The following is a 14,950-nucleotide window of genomic DNA, read 5'->3' as shown; positions in this document are numbered from 1 at the left end:
GATTACCTGAACTTGGTATGGGCTGCTTGTTTTTGGATGTTTCAATTCCTGCTCCAATTAAGTTCATGATCTTCTCAATCTGTTGAAGAGAATAAACGTGAAACACTGGTGAAAAATTACCTTACCCGAGACTGACATATTAACTCATGACTTTAAAACAGAAGCCAACACATCATAATGGATCGACTTTAATGCATTAATGTAAAACACACATCCAATCTTCCTTTATCCTACCTGAGCCAAACCAATTATAAAACAGGAAGGAAGAGTTAGGTCTGTGCACTGCTACTGCTGGGAGTGTTGGAGAGAAGGCAGGCTACTTTGCATTGATGGATTACGAGCAACAGTCCAACGTGGACAGCAATTCAATGACTAATGCTTCACTCAGCAAAAACACAGACGGTTGATTAAGGTGAAGCAAGAATATCTAGGAAGTTCTGTAACCAGGTCCAAAATGCATAAACTAAGCCCCAAGAGAATGAGAGCTGCTGTTGACTGTTTCAGGGAGTAACTGATTGCCCCCTCAGACCTGTGTTATTTAGGCTTCGGAGAATAAAGCAATAGCTTACTGCAAGATTAAGTGTGCACAATGCTGCATGCAGGAGATTACAGAACAACTCAAAAAAGAGTTGTTCTGGGGCTTAGAGCTGAGCGTGTTTATTTAAGAGGACTCTGATTTTCCGGAGCCAAAATATATTTTAAGGTTGTTTATTTGTTTTTGTTTATTTTGCTGAGTAACAGAACATTTGTGCAGATTCTAGTGAAATTCTTTTGGATACTGATAAAGGTATCACAGCTGATATTTGAAAGGCAAGGAAGACAAGCTATGAACATTATTTTTTTCATCCCAATAGAAATGAATATGCACAGATATATAGGAAGTACATTTCAGCAGTTGAAGAATACTCCAGTATTTTATTATTGCACTTCATAGACTTGATTTAAAATTTGTCAAAAATTGAAGAACTGAAAAAGGCAAGATATAATTACTTTCTACATTTTTCATTGCATAAAAATGATAATAAACAAAGAAGCTTTACACTCTACACTCCAAAGTTTGAAACACAGCATTTGCTATATACTCGAGACAGAAAATCCCAGCTGTGCACAAAAACAGTCAAGAAATGACGCAATCAAGAATAGCAGGACTTTCCAAGTGTTTTTTTTTTTTATCTTCACTGGCATAAAGGTAGTTTAGAGGTGCAACTTGGCCTGCCAGCTAGTGAAATTTGCAGCCTTAGCAAAGCTGGAGATTTTTCCAGCTTTATCCAGAGGTGATAACCCTGTGTGGATGATCTGCGATTTCTTGTTGTTTTTATCAGTAGTTTAATTATCTGCGAGTGACTATTGCATTGTTACTAAACACAATAATTCAAAAATGGAACAGTTTGACATCTTCAAGTTGAAATTCATAGAAAATAAACTAATAAAATTAAATCTGTTTTTGCATGTTAATCTAGAAGTTTTACAATTTTAGGAAATGTGAAAAAGAAAAAAATATCTAAAGTTTGGACTTTAGCCCGGTGAAATAAGCTGAAATGGCTCTGAAACTTCCTCTTAATGAGACTGACATTTAAATTAAGCTTATGCGTAAGTTCAGTAAGGAAGATCTGTCGTCATCCATCTGTCTGCTTCCAGGTGTTGACGGATAATCTAAGCTTTACATCAATTCCACTTTCCCACGCTGTCAAGTTAATTATGACATCACATGTCTAGTCCAATCAGTTTTCTGCTGGCCTCCTTCAGGCCGATCAGCCTTTACTCGGCTACTTTAAATCTCACTGCGCATCTGTCATTCCTCCTTGCAGTCGCCTTCATGCAACCCACCTCCTCCCTATCACCGCCTCTCATCACTCAGGCTCCATTCAAGCCTCCATCTTCATCTCCACCACCAGCATCTAGACTCTGTGGGGGGGGGGGGGGGGGGGGGGGGGGGTCCTGCCCTTATCCCTATCACAGCTGGGATTATGTTCTGCTGTGCTAGGCCATCAGGGTCTGAACGCCGAATACCTCAAATTGAATTTTGTACATCAATAAATCATGTTCAGTTCATTCTAATGATCGCTTCTTATTGAACTGAAGCTTACTGTTGTTCCAAATACACTTATGTTCACTATCAATTTTATTCAATCAGTCATGGTTTTGGTACTACCTACACTACCCTAAACACCAAGCTAAGTGCTCAGTCGACAACACCTTGACAACCTCTGGTGCTATGGAAAAATGTGTAGGCCAGTTACAAAATTACAAAGGAAGTGTTGCACCAAACACCTCATTGTGATTGGTCACTAGCAGATTGTTGCCGTTACCCACAGTTTACACCAACTTACCCACACCAACTTGCCGGCAGACACTTGTATACTACTGGCTGAGTGGAAGTAAAACTTGAAAACGTTTGATCTGTTTGCTGACAGGTCGGTTCATTACAAACTATAGACAACCTTGCAAATCTGCTAGCAATCAAAGCAAATCTGTGAGGCTAATTTTGCACAATCACTCGCCAAATGGCCGGGGAAAAAACATTTTTCCTAGTGACCAGTGATTTGCCATTGGGTCGCCAACTGGTTTCTAGACCTGTGTATTTGGAGCCTTCACCTGCTAAAGAAATTTGGTTAAAGCTTAAAAAATAAAAATAGAAGTCCAAAGATGAAATAGATGTGAATTTTATTTGTCTATTTCTGCATTTTGTTAACTACTTCACCAACCTAGGGCTGTGGGCGGGATGTGTTCTATCTTAGCTGTCAGAGGCAGTGTTGCAAACTTAGCGACTTTGTCGCTATATTTAGCGAGTTTGCAGACACCCTTAGCGACTTTTTTTTTTCTAAAAAGCGACTAGCGACAAATCTGGCGAATTTTTCTGGTGTTATTGGAGCCTTATTTATGACGACTTTTTGTGAAAACGCGTATCGCTCCTACTCTCAATAAACAGCGGGTGCTGCCATGGGCACCTCGCCCATGCCAAAGCGCTCACAGGCGGAGGATAGTCCTCCCCCAGCTGCTATCAGGGCAGGAGACGTTCAAACCTATGCGTCCAAACTGCAAATGAATCGCGCATGAGCGAAGCCGCTGCTCCCGCACTGACTGTAACGCAGTCAGTTCTTTAACTGTTATGTTGTTTTGTGGACCACAAGGTTTTAAAATACTTAGAAACACACACACAAAGTAACTCCATTAGGAGTTTCCATCGCCAATAGGAAATTAGGCGATGACGTCATTTAGCGACTTTTAGGACAGCCAATAGCGATTTTCCTTACTGTGGAGTTGGCAACACTAGTCAGAGGGCAAAATGGTAAATGGCCTGTATTTGTATAGCGCTTTTCTAGTCACCCCAAAGCGCTTTACACAACCTGTCATCCACCCATTCACACACTGGTGATGGCAAGCTACATTGTACATCCTGGACAGACTGCCAGTACATTACAGGGCCATCAAATGAACATCCTTATATTTTATTTATTACAACCCTATTCCCCGTTCCTATGAATAATAATCACTGTAATCTAGGGCTGCCACAAACGATTATTTTGATAGTCGACTAGTCACCGATTATTTTTGCGATTAGTCGACTAATCAGATCATGCATCCATTGTACATAAAACGGACAGCTTATTGCACCAGCATGCATCTGCTCTTATATAACTATCACTAGCTTACAGCTTGAAGTGTTTAAGGTATGTGCTAACTAAAAATAAAGACAAGATGGTAGCTTATTAAATTTTAAGGAAATGTGCAGATTGTTTCGGTGGAGTTCAATAAACTCAGCCGATTTACTCAGGAACAAATAAAATACTGAAAAAAGCCAAACAATAACATTTTTAAGTTATCTAAGTGACTTATATATCATGTTTAACCTGAGTAGCGAAAGACAGCGGTGGATTTGAAAAGGATTTGCCCAAAGTCCGGTGTTCTCACCAGCTCTAGTGAGGCTTGAACCCCGGCTCGCTATTGAGCTGGTGGGTAACAGACATCTCCGAAAACGTCGGAGCGCTTTTGAAAATATGTGGTGTCTTGATAAACTGAGCAGATATTTGAGGTTTACACAGCTACATTCTCGCCTGAAAACACGTTAAACGTTTATTTTGTGACCCAGAAAGAATAATAAGAGTAGTATTAAAACTAACTAGCTGCCGCCATTGTTGGAAACTGAGCTGGGCCGCGCTATGAATTCTGGGACGCAGCTTCTTCTTCTTCGGGGTTTAACGGCAGCTGGCATCCTTGTACATGCAGTGCTGCCATCTTCTGTTTCAGTCCATTATTACACTCTTAAATCCTACTACTTATTCCTGCGTCTTTTGGGATCTACAAAGCCTCAAATGACGCGTCAACTATTAAATTAGTCGTCGACGATTTTGATAGTCGACGTAATCGTGACTAGTCGACTAATCGTGGCAGCCCTACAATCACTGGCCAGGTGTATAGTCATGCATCAAAAACAAGGCAAATGATCTGTACCAGTCACTCTGTTATAAAATAATCTACTACAAAAATAACATTCAATATTCTTCAGCTATTGCAGAAAAGTGTAAATCCAGCTACAAGTTCTGACAACTTCAAGCAAGCCAATTAACAGGCTGGGGTCACCTTAAAATGTATGAACACAGTATTGCGAATCAGGCTAGAGACTATATTTAGAAACACTGGAGTAGTCTATTCATAATCAGCATGAAGATTTTTGCAAGCCTGAAAAACTGATTCTGCTTCCACTAGTGACACCAGAGACACAGCCAGGCTTATTTGATGTAATATTTAGTGTTTGAAAAAGCCCTATGCACTTCGCTAGTGGCATCAACACTGTGGATTGCCTTGATTCATTTGGAAGTCAGGCACGTGGGACACACAGCATATGCCTCCAGCAATACAGACCTCACATTACTTTATGAATTAACCCAGTTACATTCTATATCACATAGACACACTCATCAGGAGTGCATTACATCTAAGCTTAAGTGCACCTTTATTAAGACCCGTCACCAAAAAATGCTGCTTCTGAGGAAATTAATTACGCAATAACTAAAGTGCTGAAATGTCTTCATGTGCATATGGCCTCATCCGGTGCATACAATTCCCCAAACAATAGTTGCAAAAAACCTTTAGGGTATTTTATGTGATTTCAAAAAGAGAAAGTTGCCATCATATACGTTAAAACACACAGAACTGTCCAAACATTGCACCCACCAGAAGTAAAGGTTGCTTTAAAAAACAAAGGCATGAATAGTTTGTCAATTAAGTTCATATAAAGTCCATCTGTTGCTTTTAAAACTGCATTAATTCTCCCAGGTACACTTTTACATAGTTTTATAGAGCGAGTAGGATGTCCCCAATATCTTGGAGGGCTTGCCATAGTTCGTCCTATCACTTCTTCCCAGACATAGGCGCCATAAAATCAGGGCTTTATTCTTTGGCTTTTACTCTGGCTCTGTGTTTACTGTTTGTACCTGGTGCCCAAAATGTTTTGCACTGTAATGTATATTGAAGGTATTTCTCACGAAACAGTTACCATGTGAACTGTACCAAATGTACTTATCCACTAACAAGTAAGTCTACTTTATCCCTAAGCCAAAGTTAAAAATGGTGGTTACGAAAGACTGATGTTACAGAGGAATCTTTACACCACAAGAAAAATTAAAGCAATAGTTCTACATTTGGGAAAATGTGCTTGTTGGCTTTCTTGCCGTAAGTTAGAAGAGAGGATCAATAAAATGCTCAAATCTGCACACAAAATATGAAGTTATACCTACAATTTGGTTTCTTCAGGTTAGAATAAAGGTGGGACACAGGGAACAAATAAGCCTCACTCTGTCTAAAGCCCACAAAATCTGCCCACCAGCACCTCAAGATCTCAGTAATTGTTATATCTCGACTCCATACAGAAAATGAACACTCCCAGGAACAGCTCCCAAGAAGTCAGCAAAGACATCAGGAAATCACCAACAGCCAAAACACATAGTCTCAATTTCCAAACTTTGGTTTTTGCATGAATAAAATATCTGATTTTATTATATAATATATTAACTGGTGATAAAATAGGCATAACAGTTGCTCGATGGAATATTTTGTTGGTTTTAGCCATTTAAACCTGTTTCTAGGTTTAATGCCAAGATAGCCAGCAGCAGGCTGTTCTATCATTCAGTGTAGCACCAATCTAACTCATATTAAGAAAATTAAGACATTTATTTCAGTGTCAAACAATTCCCTTAATCACTACTGTTTACTACCGCCTGTACACCTCGCAGACTTTCTGCATCAACACAAAGCAAAACCTACTTTAATTCAGTTTATTTATACAGTGTCAAATCACAAAAAAATAAATTATTAAAAAAACTAATCTCAAGATGCTTTATATAGTATAAGGTAAAGGCACTATAACATGAGACACAGAAACCCAACAATGCCCTAGAAGTAAGCGCTTTGCAATACTGAAAAGAAAAAAAAAACAAAGCTCTATTTTAACAGGAAAAAACCTCCGGCAGAACCAGGGTAAGGGAGGGCAGCCATCTGCCACGACCGGCTGGGGTGAAGGAAGAAACACAACAAACAAATCACAGAACAAAGCGCAAACTACAAGAGAGAGAAGACACAAAGCTAATTACATGCAGTAACGGTGTACAAATACATGGGGAGTGAAAGAGAGGAGAGGTGCTCGGTGCATTATGGGAGATCTGCCTGCAGCTTAAGCCTACAGCAGCATAACTAATTAATGGGTCAATTACTAGCTTTATCAAAAAGTTATATATTTGAATTCTAATGTGTATAATAGACACAGTGTCTGACACCTGAACCCAGCCTGATAAAGATAAAGGCTTTGACCCACAATGGAAACTCCAGAAACCTCAAGTAATGCTGGAGTTTGGAAGCAGTGCTCTGTTGGCCTAATACAGCAGTATAACTAGCGTGCATCAACCTAACCAAATAGGTATAAAATAATAATTCATAAAGTCACAGTTTGTTCTCTGAATCCAGTTAAGCACTGCTTTTTCCTTAAGTATTATATCTGAAAGGTGAAGTTAACCCAGCCTTTTCTCAATGGTATTAAGTTTAAGTCATAGTGTATTTTCTAGAAAATGTCTGGGAGTCAGAGGGGATATGATCAAGTAGATGTTTTCACACTGAAATGCTACTGATAATGCTGTTATGAAGCACTTGGAGGTTTGAGTGGGCTGTATCATAAAAATCGGTGCTCAGCTGAATGATAGCACTAAATCCTGAAGTGATTTAGATGTTAATACAGTTTAAGCCGCTCCTCAGTTCATGCACATATTGCAAAAAATTATCCACTCTGTGCCACCTTTTCATGCTCAAGTGCTTCAGTGAAAAAGATCCGATGGTAAAGGTGAAATCATTTTTGCTTCTTTCCAATGCAATCAACTGCCCTGCTGAATTCCTGTGATCACTCCTTCAGTCCTTGGCACTTACTCTGTAACACCTCCAGATATCAGGACTTATTCCTCTCAATCTTGAAACAAGCTTTTTTCTGAAGAGGTTTTAAATCCTAATTAAATCCTAATTATTGACCAAAAGACAAGTTAAGATCAACATTTTTTGAATTACACTTGCCACAACAATGTTTTTCTCCACTTTGTCTCAGAGGCCAAATTTTTGGAGGACTGATCTTGATCTAATTTAGGAGATTAAGACTTGAACACAAATCCAAGGTGATTAAATAATTTAACTCCTTAACTCACCCCCACTCTGTGTGGGTGATATAAAGGCAGGTTTTGTTGGTTTAGAGACGTTTGTTTGACAATTCTCAACCAACTGTGGGTAAAAAAGTATATCAGGCAACTTGATTGCCCCATTTTTCTCCCCATTCAGGCCAATGATTGCTTTCTGCCAATAACAGTACTAAGAAATGCTTTGCAATTTTTATTTTCCTGTTGTCTGTAGCCTATTTTCATTTTAAAGGAAGCAGTTGAGGTTACTGAGATAAAGAGGCTGTTCTTAGCTGCATGGAAAAGTAAGGAGGAAGGCACGGCAGCATGAGGATTTTGCTTGCATGCATCTAAAATTAGATGTGTGCATACTGCAAAATGTATTTAGAAGCATAGGTGTGAATAAAATGTAATATACTCCACTCAAGCTGGTTGGTTTTTCTCAACAAAAAGGTTTACAACACAGCAGCAGTGGGGATGATGTTGTAGTTTATGGTGGAGCTGGAGCCTCGCCCCTCAGACACAGCAAACAGCAAAGAGGCATTGCTGTCGTTACAAGAATGCCCCTTACTGTAATCAGAATCAAGACCTCTGCTGGCCAAAAGTATCCTTTCAAAGAAAAGCCACTTTTTACCTGCTCCCATCTGCAAGTTTATTTAAGACACTTACAAAGCTGTTTAATTAGAAACCAGGTGATATGATGTTTATTTATATAAGAGGACAGTAAAACTGCTGTAAATATGGAAGGAGCAGCGCTTTAACTACAGAGGATGATGCTCAACTCAAGTGAGCTAATTAGGAAGACATAACATTAAGTCATTTTTGATCTCTTGGTGCTGCTTTACTCGTGAGTGAGATGTTTTGCACGCAGGAATAGAAACACAAAAATCACGTTAGAAATCAGGTTTGCCTATGTGGCGAAGGTGTGGTCCCTGGCTCGGCTGCAGGGGAAGGGTGGTGCAGTGAGCTCAACGGGGCGGTGCTGGGAAGGCAGGTGAGAACACAGCTGGTGGCGTTTGGTCTGATGACAGCTTTTCCCCTTTTTTAGTGAAACGGGACACGAGAGGAGAGAAGCTTGAAACAGCTGAGACCGGAGCTGACCAGACTGTGAACTGTCACAAAAAGCAAAGTCAGAAATAAACGTGACATCTCGCTATATCAAACTGTGTGTGTGAAGTGCATTTTACAAGTGTTGCTTTACAGCCTGGGATGTATTGTGTATCCTTTATATCACTGACAAATCAATACAAATAACACATTGCTGACTTAAATCAATGGCACTTTAACATGCTGGTGACTGAGCCTGTTATCTTTAAGACAGGCCTGTTATTTGCCAGGGTTTGGACAATTTTATCCTGGGGTAGTCAGCCTGAGTGAGTGTTACTCTACAGTCTTTAGATACTAACTCGTATCATTAGTGCTTTAGTGCACACAAGATGAGAAATAAATACACGTGTGATGACATTCCAAGAGATTCTAGACCCTCAAGTACTGCTGGAAACCAGGAGATGGAATATTTTAATGTTTATACAATAAAAATGGAAACATCAGCTAGAGGCAAAAATTACAGACAAATTGGTCGCATCAGCAATGATTTTTTTTCCTATTAGGGTGTGACTTCTATAGGGTTTAGTTGCTGTTGGACCTGCTTGTCTGGGGACACTGTGTCAAACACAAATAAAAACAGAATGCAATTAATTAATTTCAAAACATTTAAAATCTATATTTAATTGAAATTATTACAAACGCAACATGTCAAATGCACAAAGTGACAATTAATATTCTATTCGGTTGTCCTGTCCCTTCCACCAAAGAACCAATCAACAGGCAAAGTGGGAAGTACAAGTCAGCAAACAGCTCCAGTTTTGTGCTGGCAGACATACTGCATCTTTATCACAGTATAGATGTGTGTATTTACCATGTTTTATGTCGCTTAAAACCCCATGAAAAGGGCTTAGATTTAAAAGCATGATTAAAAAAGCCGGTCTATTTAAGAAAAGAGAACAAAAAGCTGCAAAATCATCACCTTCTGACCAATCAGTTCTCTAGAAAATAGCATCAACAGTCCTGCAACATCTCTTTGACCTCTCATAGATACCAAGAATGAGTCTCACATTTCTTTTGAACGTCTATCTTTGCTAAACATCAGTAATAAATAAAAATTCAACTTTAATCCTTAATTAATTCCTTAAAATCCTTTTTCCTGTTCATTTAATCAATCAATCACTCAAATCAGTTTTATATTTCTATAAGCCTCAATATCTAACCCTAAAACAGGAACCCTATTTTTACTTGTTGACCCTAAATTTGCCTAAATTAATTAGTCTAAATTAGACTAAGCCTGCAACTGATTTCTATTTTTACACATACTCTTTACTTGGTCTGAGACCATCAAACACCACCAGCGCTGCAGAAGAAATAATAAAAATTCAAACTGAGCATCAATTTAACTGAATAACAATTATAATCTATCATATTTTCCCTGTGCAAGTGGTATGTCTTACTGACAGAGCAGCCTGTTAACTTACAGTCATATTTTTTGGTTTTGTCTGGCTCAAAAAGGCAAAAATCATTAATATAGTAGCACATTTTCACTTGCCAAAATAGTAAAGCACACACACACATTAATAACTACTGTACAGCACTATTTCAATTATACACACAAACACCACTAATTTGTCTGCAGAAGATGTAATACTTGCTGGCTCTACATATTTAACATATTCATATTTTTCTAACATTCTAGATTTATCTTTCTTTGTAGCATGCATCAGTCTGCTGTAAGCAGACTTATCCATGACTGTGATTGATCAGATGGGGCCATTGCTGAAGAAGTATAAGCTATATTAAAGACCCGATGACAAGCTACGCTTGGCAAGTGTCACACACTTGATCAGCACCATCCTTTCTTAATTTCCCTTTTTCTGTGCAGCAAGAACACAAAAAAGTATAAAAATGCTACAATATACACATATTTACAGTTCAGCTAGTTTTGTAACAACAGTAGGCATTTAAATTCCACAAACTACATACTAGCTAACGTGTTAGAGATAATGTGAAATGATCCTAAACAATGCGCTTTAGAGAGCATTATTGTTCACTGAGCCAGAGTCTGAATGCGCATAAATGATGGCTGCAAATCCAGAACAGAAAAGACAAAGAAATAGATGGCTGAATATAGAAATACTAAAAAGACTACTTAGAAAGGCTGCCTGCTTCACTGTCCCTTGTCTGGAAACAGGATTAGCGCCTCAGTATCACTGTCAATAAAGACAGATGGCCCAGCAGCTCCACAGTATACAAGACCAGCAACACATAATTCTATCCACCGGATTTTATTTGACAGCTCTGAAACCACACAGCATAAATAAAGCCTGCGAGAATAGTAACAGTAAAGTCAAGAACGGCTTTATGGTTCAGCTTATTCATCTTTTCAAATATCATTCAAGAATCCATATGATGTAAATATAGTTATATTGAACAGGTTTGAAGCTATTTTTTCACAAGATTCTAAAATTCTTTTGAGGAAGAAATATTTTAAGATTTATTGTGAAAGCTGCTAGCTCAGGTTGAGCTCACATTGCAATAAATTTAAGGGCCACTTAAATGTAACTTTCATAATAAAGTTTTATTCAATCCTCCTTCAAAAAAACCCTCCAATTAAATATCTGTGCCAAGTCCCAAAATCAACCAAATTTGAAAAAAGGGTGTTCACTTTTATGCAAATGCAGATTTCTCCAGTGAAATACCAGAAAACATACAAAACATCAAGGGTGCTAATATGTTTTTTTTCTGTTACTCTAAATCATAGATGTTAAATTGGTGCAGTTTTATAATTAAAACTATGCAACATAGACCTGCTAATGGAGCTGAACTCATGCCATGAAGATCACGGGTCACAGTTTTTGTGGTGATCTTAATGTTAGAGGAGGCCTGGAAAGAGTGGAATCAGGTAATAGGAAAGGATGCTGATTAGGCTCGACAGTTTGGGACATCTTAAAATGTACAATCTGAAATTTCTATTTTCAAAATTTTAAACTCCCATTTTTGAAAGGAATTATAGTTTCAGCTCTTGCACATGTGCAAAGACAGCATTAAGAAGCAGTTTGGAAGCAGTCTCCTGCTTCTGATACACCTGTTGTGAAATTTTACAGACAACACGGCATCAGAAGCAGGACTCTGCCTCACCCCACCAAGCCCTCTGAAAACACCATTACTCTCATATTAATGTACCACATCTGTCAAACCAGATCTTGGAATGTGTTCACTCTGCTGTAGCTCGCTATATAAATTATGAACCAGCTTGCACATACTGTAAAAAACTTGGCACCAGCTGTAATCTACAACATTAAGATATTTTTGTGCCCTTTTGATTTTTTTTTTTATACGACATGCATAAAGCATGTGAATATTTAACAGAACGAAATTAACAAGATAAAAATATATTCGAGGGCCACATCAGCTTGTGTGATTTATAACCACAGAATCATTTGAAACCCCAGAAATACCACTGGGAAACTTTGAGTACATGCAGAAATGAACCCAGTTAAGCATCTGCAATATGTGGCTGCGTTAACCTTTGGCTTTTGAGCGTTCAACACATGTACTGACAATGCCAATCACCTTAAAGACATTAAGATGACTGAAGTGAAAATTACTATATAATTGAAGCTATTTGTAGCATTATGTCAAAAAGGGAAAAGGAGAAATTCACAACTAAATCCACATGTAAAAGTAGTGAAAGGTGAAAGTAGTCAGTTTACTAGGAGAAATATTTACATTTGCTAAATGTCTGCTACTGATAATAACCATCAAACCAATTTAAAAATGTTGTTTAATTTTACAGGAACAGTAATGGTAAAACCAGATAGTAGTTTATCTTTGAGTAGTTATTAATAAATGTTATTAAGGCCTGCAAGATGTAGTCTAAGATGCATTTTTGAAGCTTAATGTAGACGCTCAAATCACATCACTGACAGATGACAGATCTTTTTTTTTTTTTTTATTAACAGGCTAGTGCTTTTTTCCCTATCCTCAAAGAAAGAAGAAAATAACTTGCTTGTTCCTGTATAATTAAAATATACATTCAAACAAAAATAGTGCAGGATGCTGACATAAAATCATGTATTGGAATATTTAGATTTGGTGGGATGTTCATAAAACATATAGTTGTGCTTAAAAAAAAGAGTAAACCAGGTTTTAAAATAAATATCACCACTTACAAGCCATTTAAATTATTCTCAATTAATAATAATTACCATAACCCTTACCATAAAATATTAACACTTGCTACAATTTTATTTGATTTATGAGACATTTTGACAAGTTTTTTAATGTTAGCAAACTTCAGCTGCACCTGTTTTATGCTAGCTAGCTACTAGTTTAGCTAATTTGGGCTGTAAGATTTAACCTAGATATGTATGCATAAGTAATTTTGTTTTACACAAACAATTAAAACCAAATTTGAACTTGAAGTTTGTTTTACAAGACACCACAAATCAGAAGTAGTTTACCCTCAAACTTTGCTGTCATCAGTGGTGTTGAAGGTGTTCTGGGAATCCATCCTACCTTACAAACTATCCTACCTCTTGTTTCTGCGCATGCGCTTGTAACGTGCGGTGGAGATGAAGCCAGCCGCGGAGGTGTGCAGGTGGATAGCGAATGAGCAACAGCTTCTGACTTTCCAAAAAGTACTCATTTATTTACAATATCAAAAATAAAAGTGCTACCTCTACCACACATTACTAAAGAGCACACTAGTCCGCGTACACACGGGAGCATCCATTACAGAAGGAGTGCGAAGAAGAACAAAAAGGGGGTGACACACCAGTCATGAGACAGGAGGCGCCGCCATGTGGTGATACACTGCATTACAATAGCAACTGTTACACGCTGCATATGCGCACAACACAAAACCCAAATTTACTTCATTTTTTTAAGCTATTGTGAATGTTTGTTAGGGTTAGGGTTTGTCAGAAGTCAAATTAGCTTACAGGTAGCCTACAATTTGCCAAAGTAGGACGGTTTCTCAGAACTTCCTCAGCTTTCCTGAGTGACAGTGAAGCAGGCAGCATTTCCTGGTCTTACATCTTATTTGTAGTGGGAAAGAACTAAAATGGAGAAGTGGCTAACAGAGTCAAATTCACAAAGGAAAAATATTTTAGAGAATCAAAAGGAAATACAAGGTCATGAAACCTGTTCTAAACATTGAAAAAAAAAACTCACCTGTGGTTATTGTGTTTGACAGAAAGGAAATAAAAAAAAACTTTACAACCAAGTTATATCGACTAATACAGCTTACATATTTAAACTGAATTTGGGACAATTACAAAAATATGAAGGATGCACTAAATGTAATTGTTCATCTGTTTCATGAATTTTCAATAAAATAAAATTATATGCAGTCAAAACAATCTTACTTTAGGCAGAAATTCTGATGGAGGGTGCAGGTCCTAGGCACATGTCAGCAATGGTAAATGGCCTGCATTTGTATAGTGCTTTTCTAGTCCTTAAGGACCCCAAAGCGCTTCACACTACATTCAGTCATTCACACACTGGCGATGGCAAGCTACATTGTAGCCACAGCTGCCCTGGGGCGCACTGACAGAGGCGAGGCTGCCGGGCCCTCTGACCACCACCAGTAGGCAAACATGGGTGGTGGGTATGGGTATCTTACCCAAGGATATTTGGCATGCAGCCAGGAGGCAGCCTGGGATCGAACCACCGTCCTTCTGATTAGTGGCTGACTTGCTCTGCCACCTGAGCTACAGCCACCCATATCATTTAGTAATCGAGCAACAGCTGACAGGACAAGCACTGGATATTATGATTCATGTCATAAATGTGAAACAACAGATGCAGCAGCACCACCCTGCAGATGTCTGCCATTTCAGGGCTCTGAGGTTTTCTGCTGAGTATTTTCCTTAATTAAAGCTTAGTTTAATCACACTACAGACAATTCCACAAGGATTTGTATGCGTCAAAGCATTACACAGTAGTATCACTCTCTACACCAACAACTTTAAGTGCTGAACTAATGGCTAATCTGAAGATTTTTGATCCACAGTATCAGAAAGGAAAGCTTTCTCATCACAAAAACTAATGCCTGTCTTTGTTTAAATAAAAAATTCATAGAATAACAAGTCTTTTCACAATAAAGGAGAACAAAAAATGCTTATTATATTATTGTATTATATAACATACCAGATATAATAATGTTTTAAATGTATCAGGTTTCTTTTTTTAATGAGATCATCTGAATGCCAGTATGTGTATACAGTTTGGCATGTACTGCCACAAAA

General features: G+C 38.1%; 1 protein-coding gene across 10 annotated transcripts in view; it reads right to left on the bottom strand.

The window, feature by feature from the left end:
* The window catches only part of anks1ab (ankyrin repeat and sterile alpha motif domain containing 1Ab), a 51,854-nt gene that overhangs the window by 31,856 nt on the left and 5,048 nt on the right, over nt 1-14,950 (bottom strand). For all 10 annotated transcript variants that reach the window (XR_014874040.1, XR_014874041.1, XM_085159132.1 and 7 more), the window contains one exon: nt 7-79. Coding sequence is in view for 8 of the 10 variants with exons in the window: in XM_085159132.1 (XP_085015258.1) it covers nt 7-79 (73 nt within the window). In the remaining 2 variants the exon portion in view is untranslated. The remainder of the gene's footprint in view (nt 1-6; nt 80-14,950) is intronic.

The sequence above is a fragment of the Neolamprologus multifasciatus genome, chromosome 5 (genome assembly GCF_963576455.1).
Source record: "Neolamprologus multifasciatus chromosome 5, fNeoMul1.2, whole genome shotgun sequence".
Lineage (NCBI taxonomy): Eukaryota > Metazoa > Chordata > Actinopteri > Cichliformes > Cichlidae > Neolamprologus > Neolamprologus multifasciatus.
Note: the sequence above shows the minus strand (reverse complement) of the source record. Positions and strands in the feature narration are given on the sequence as shown.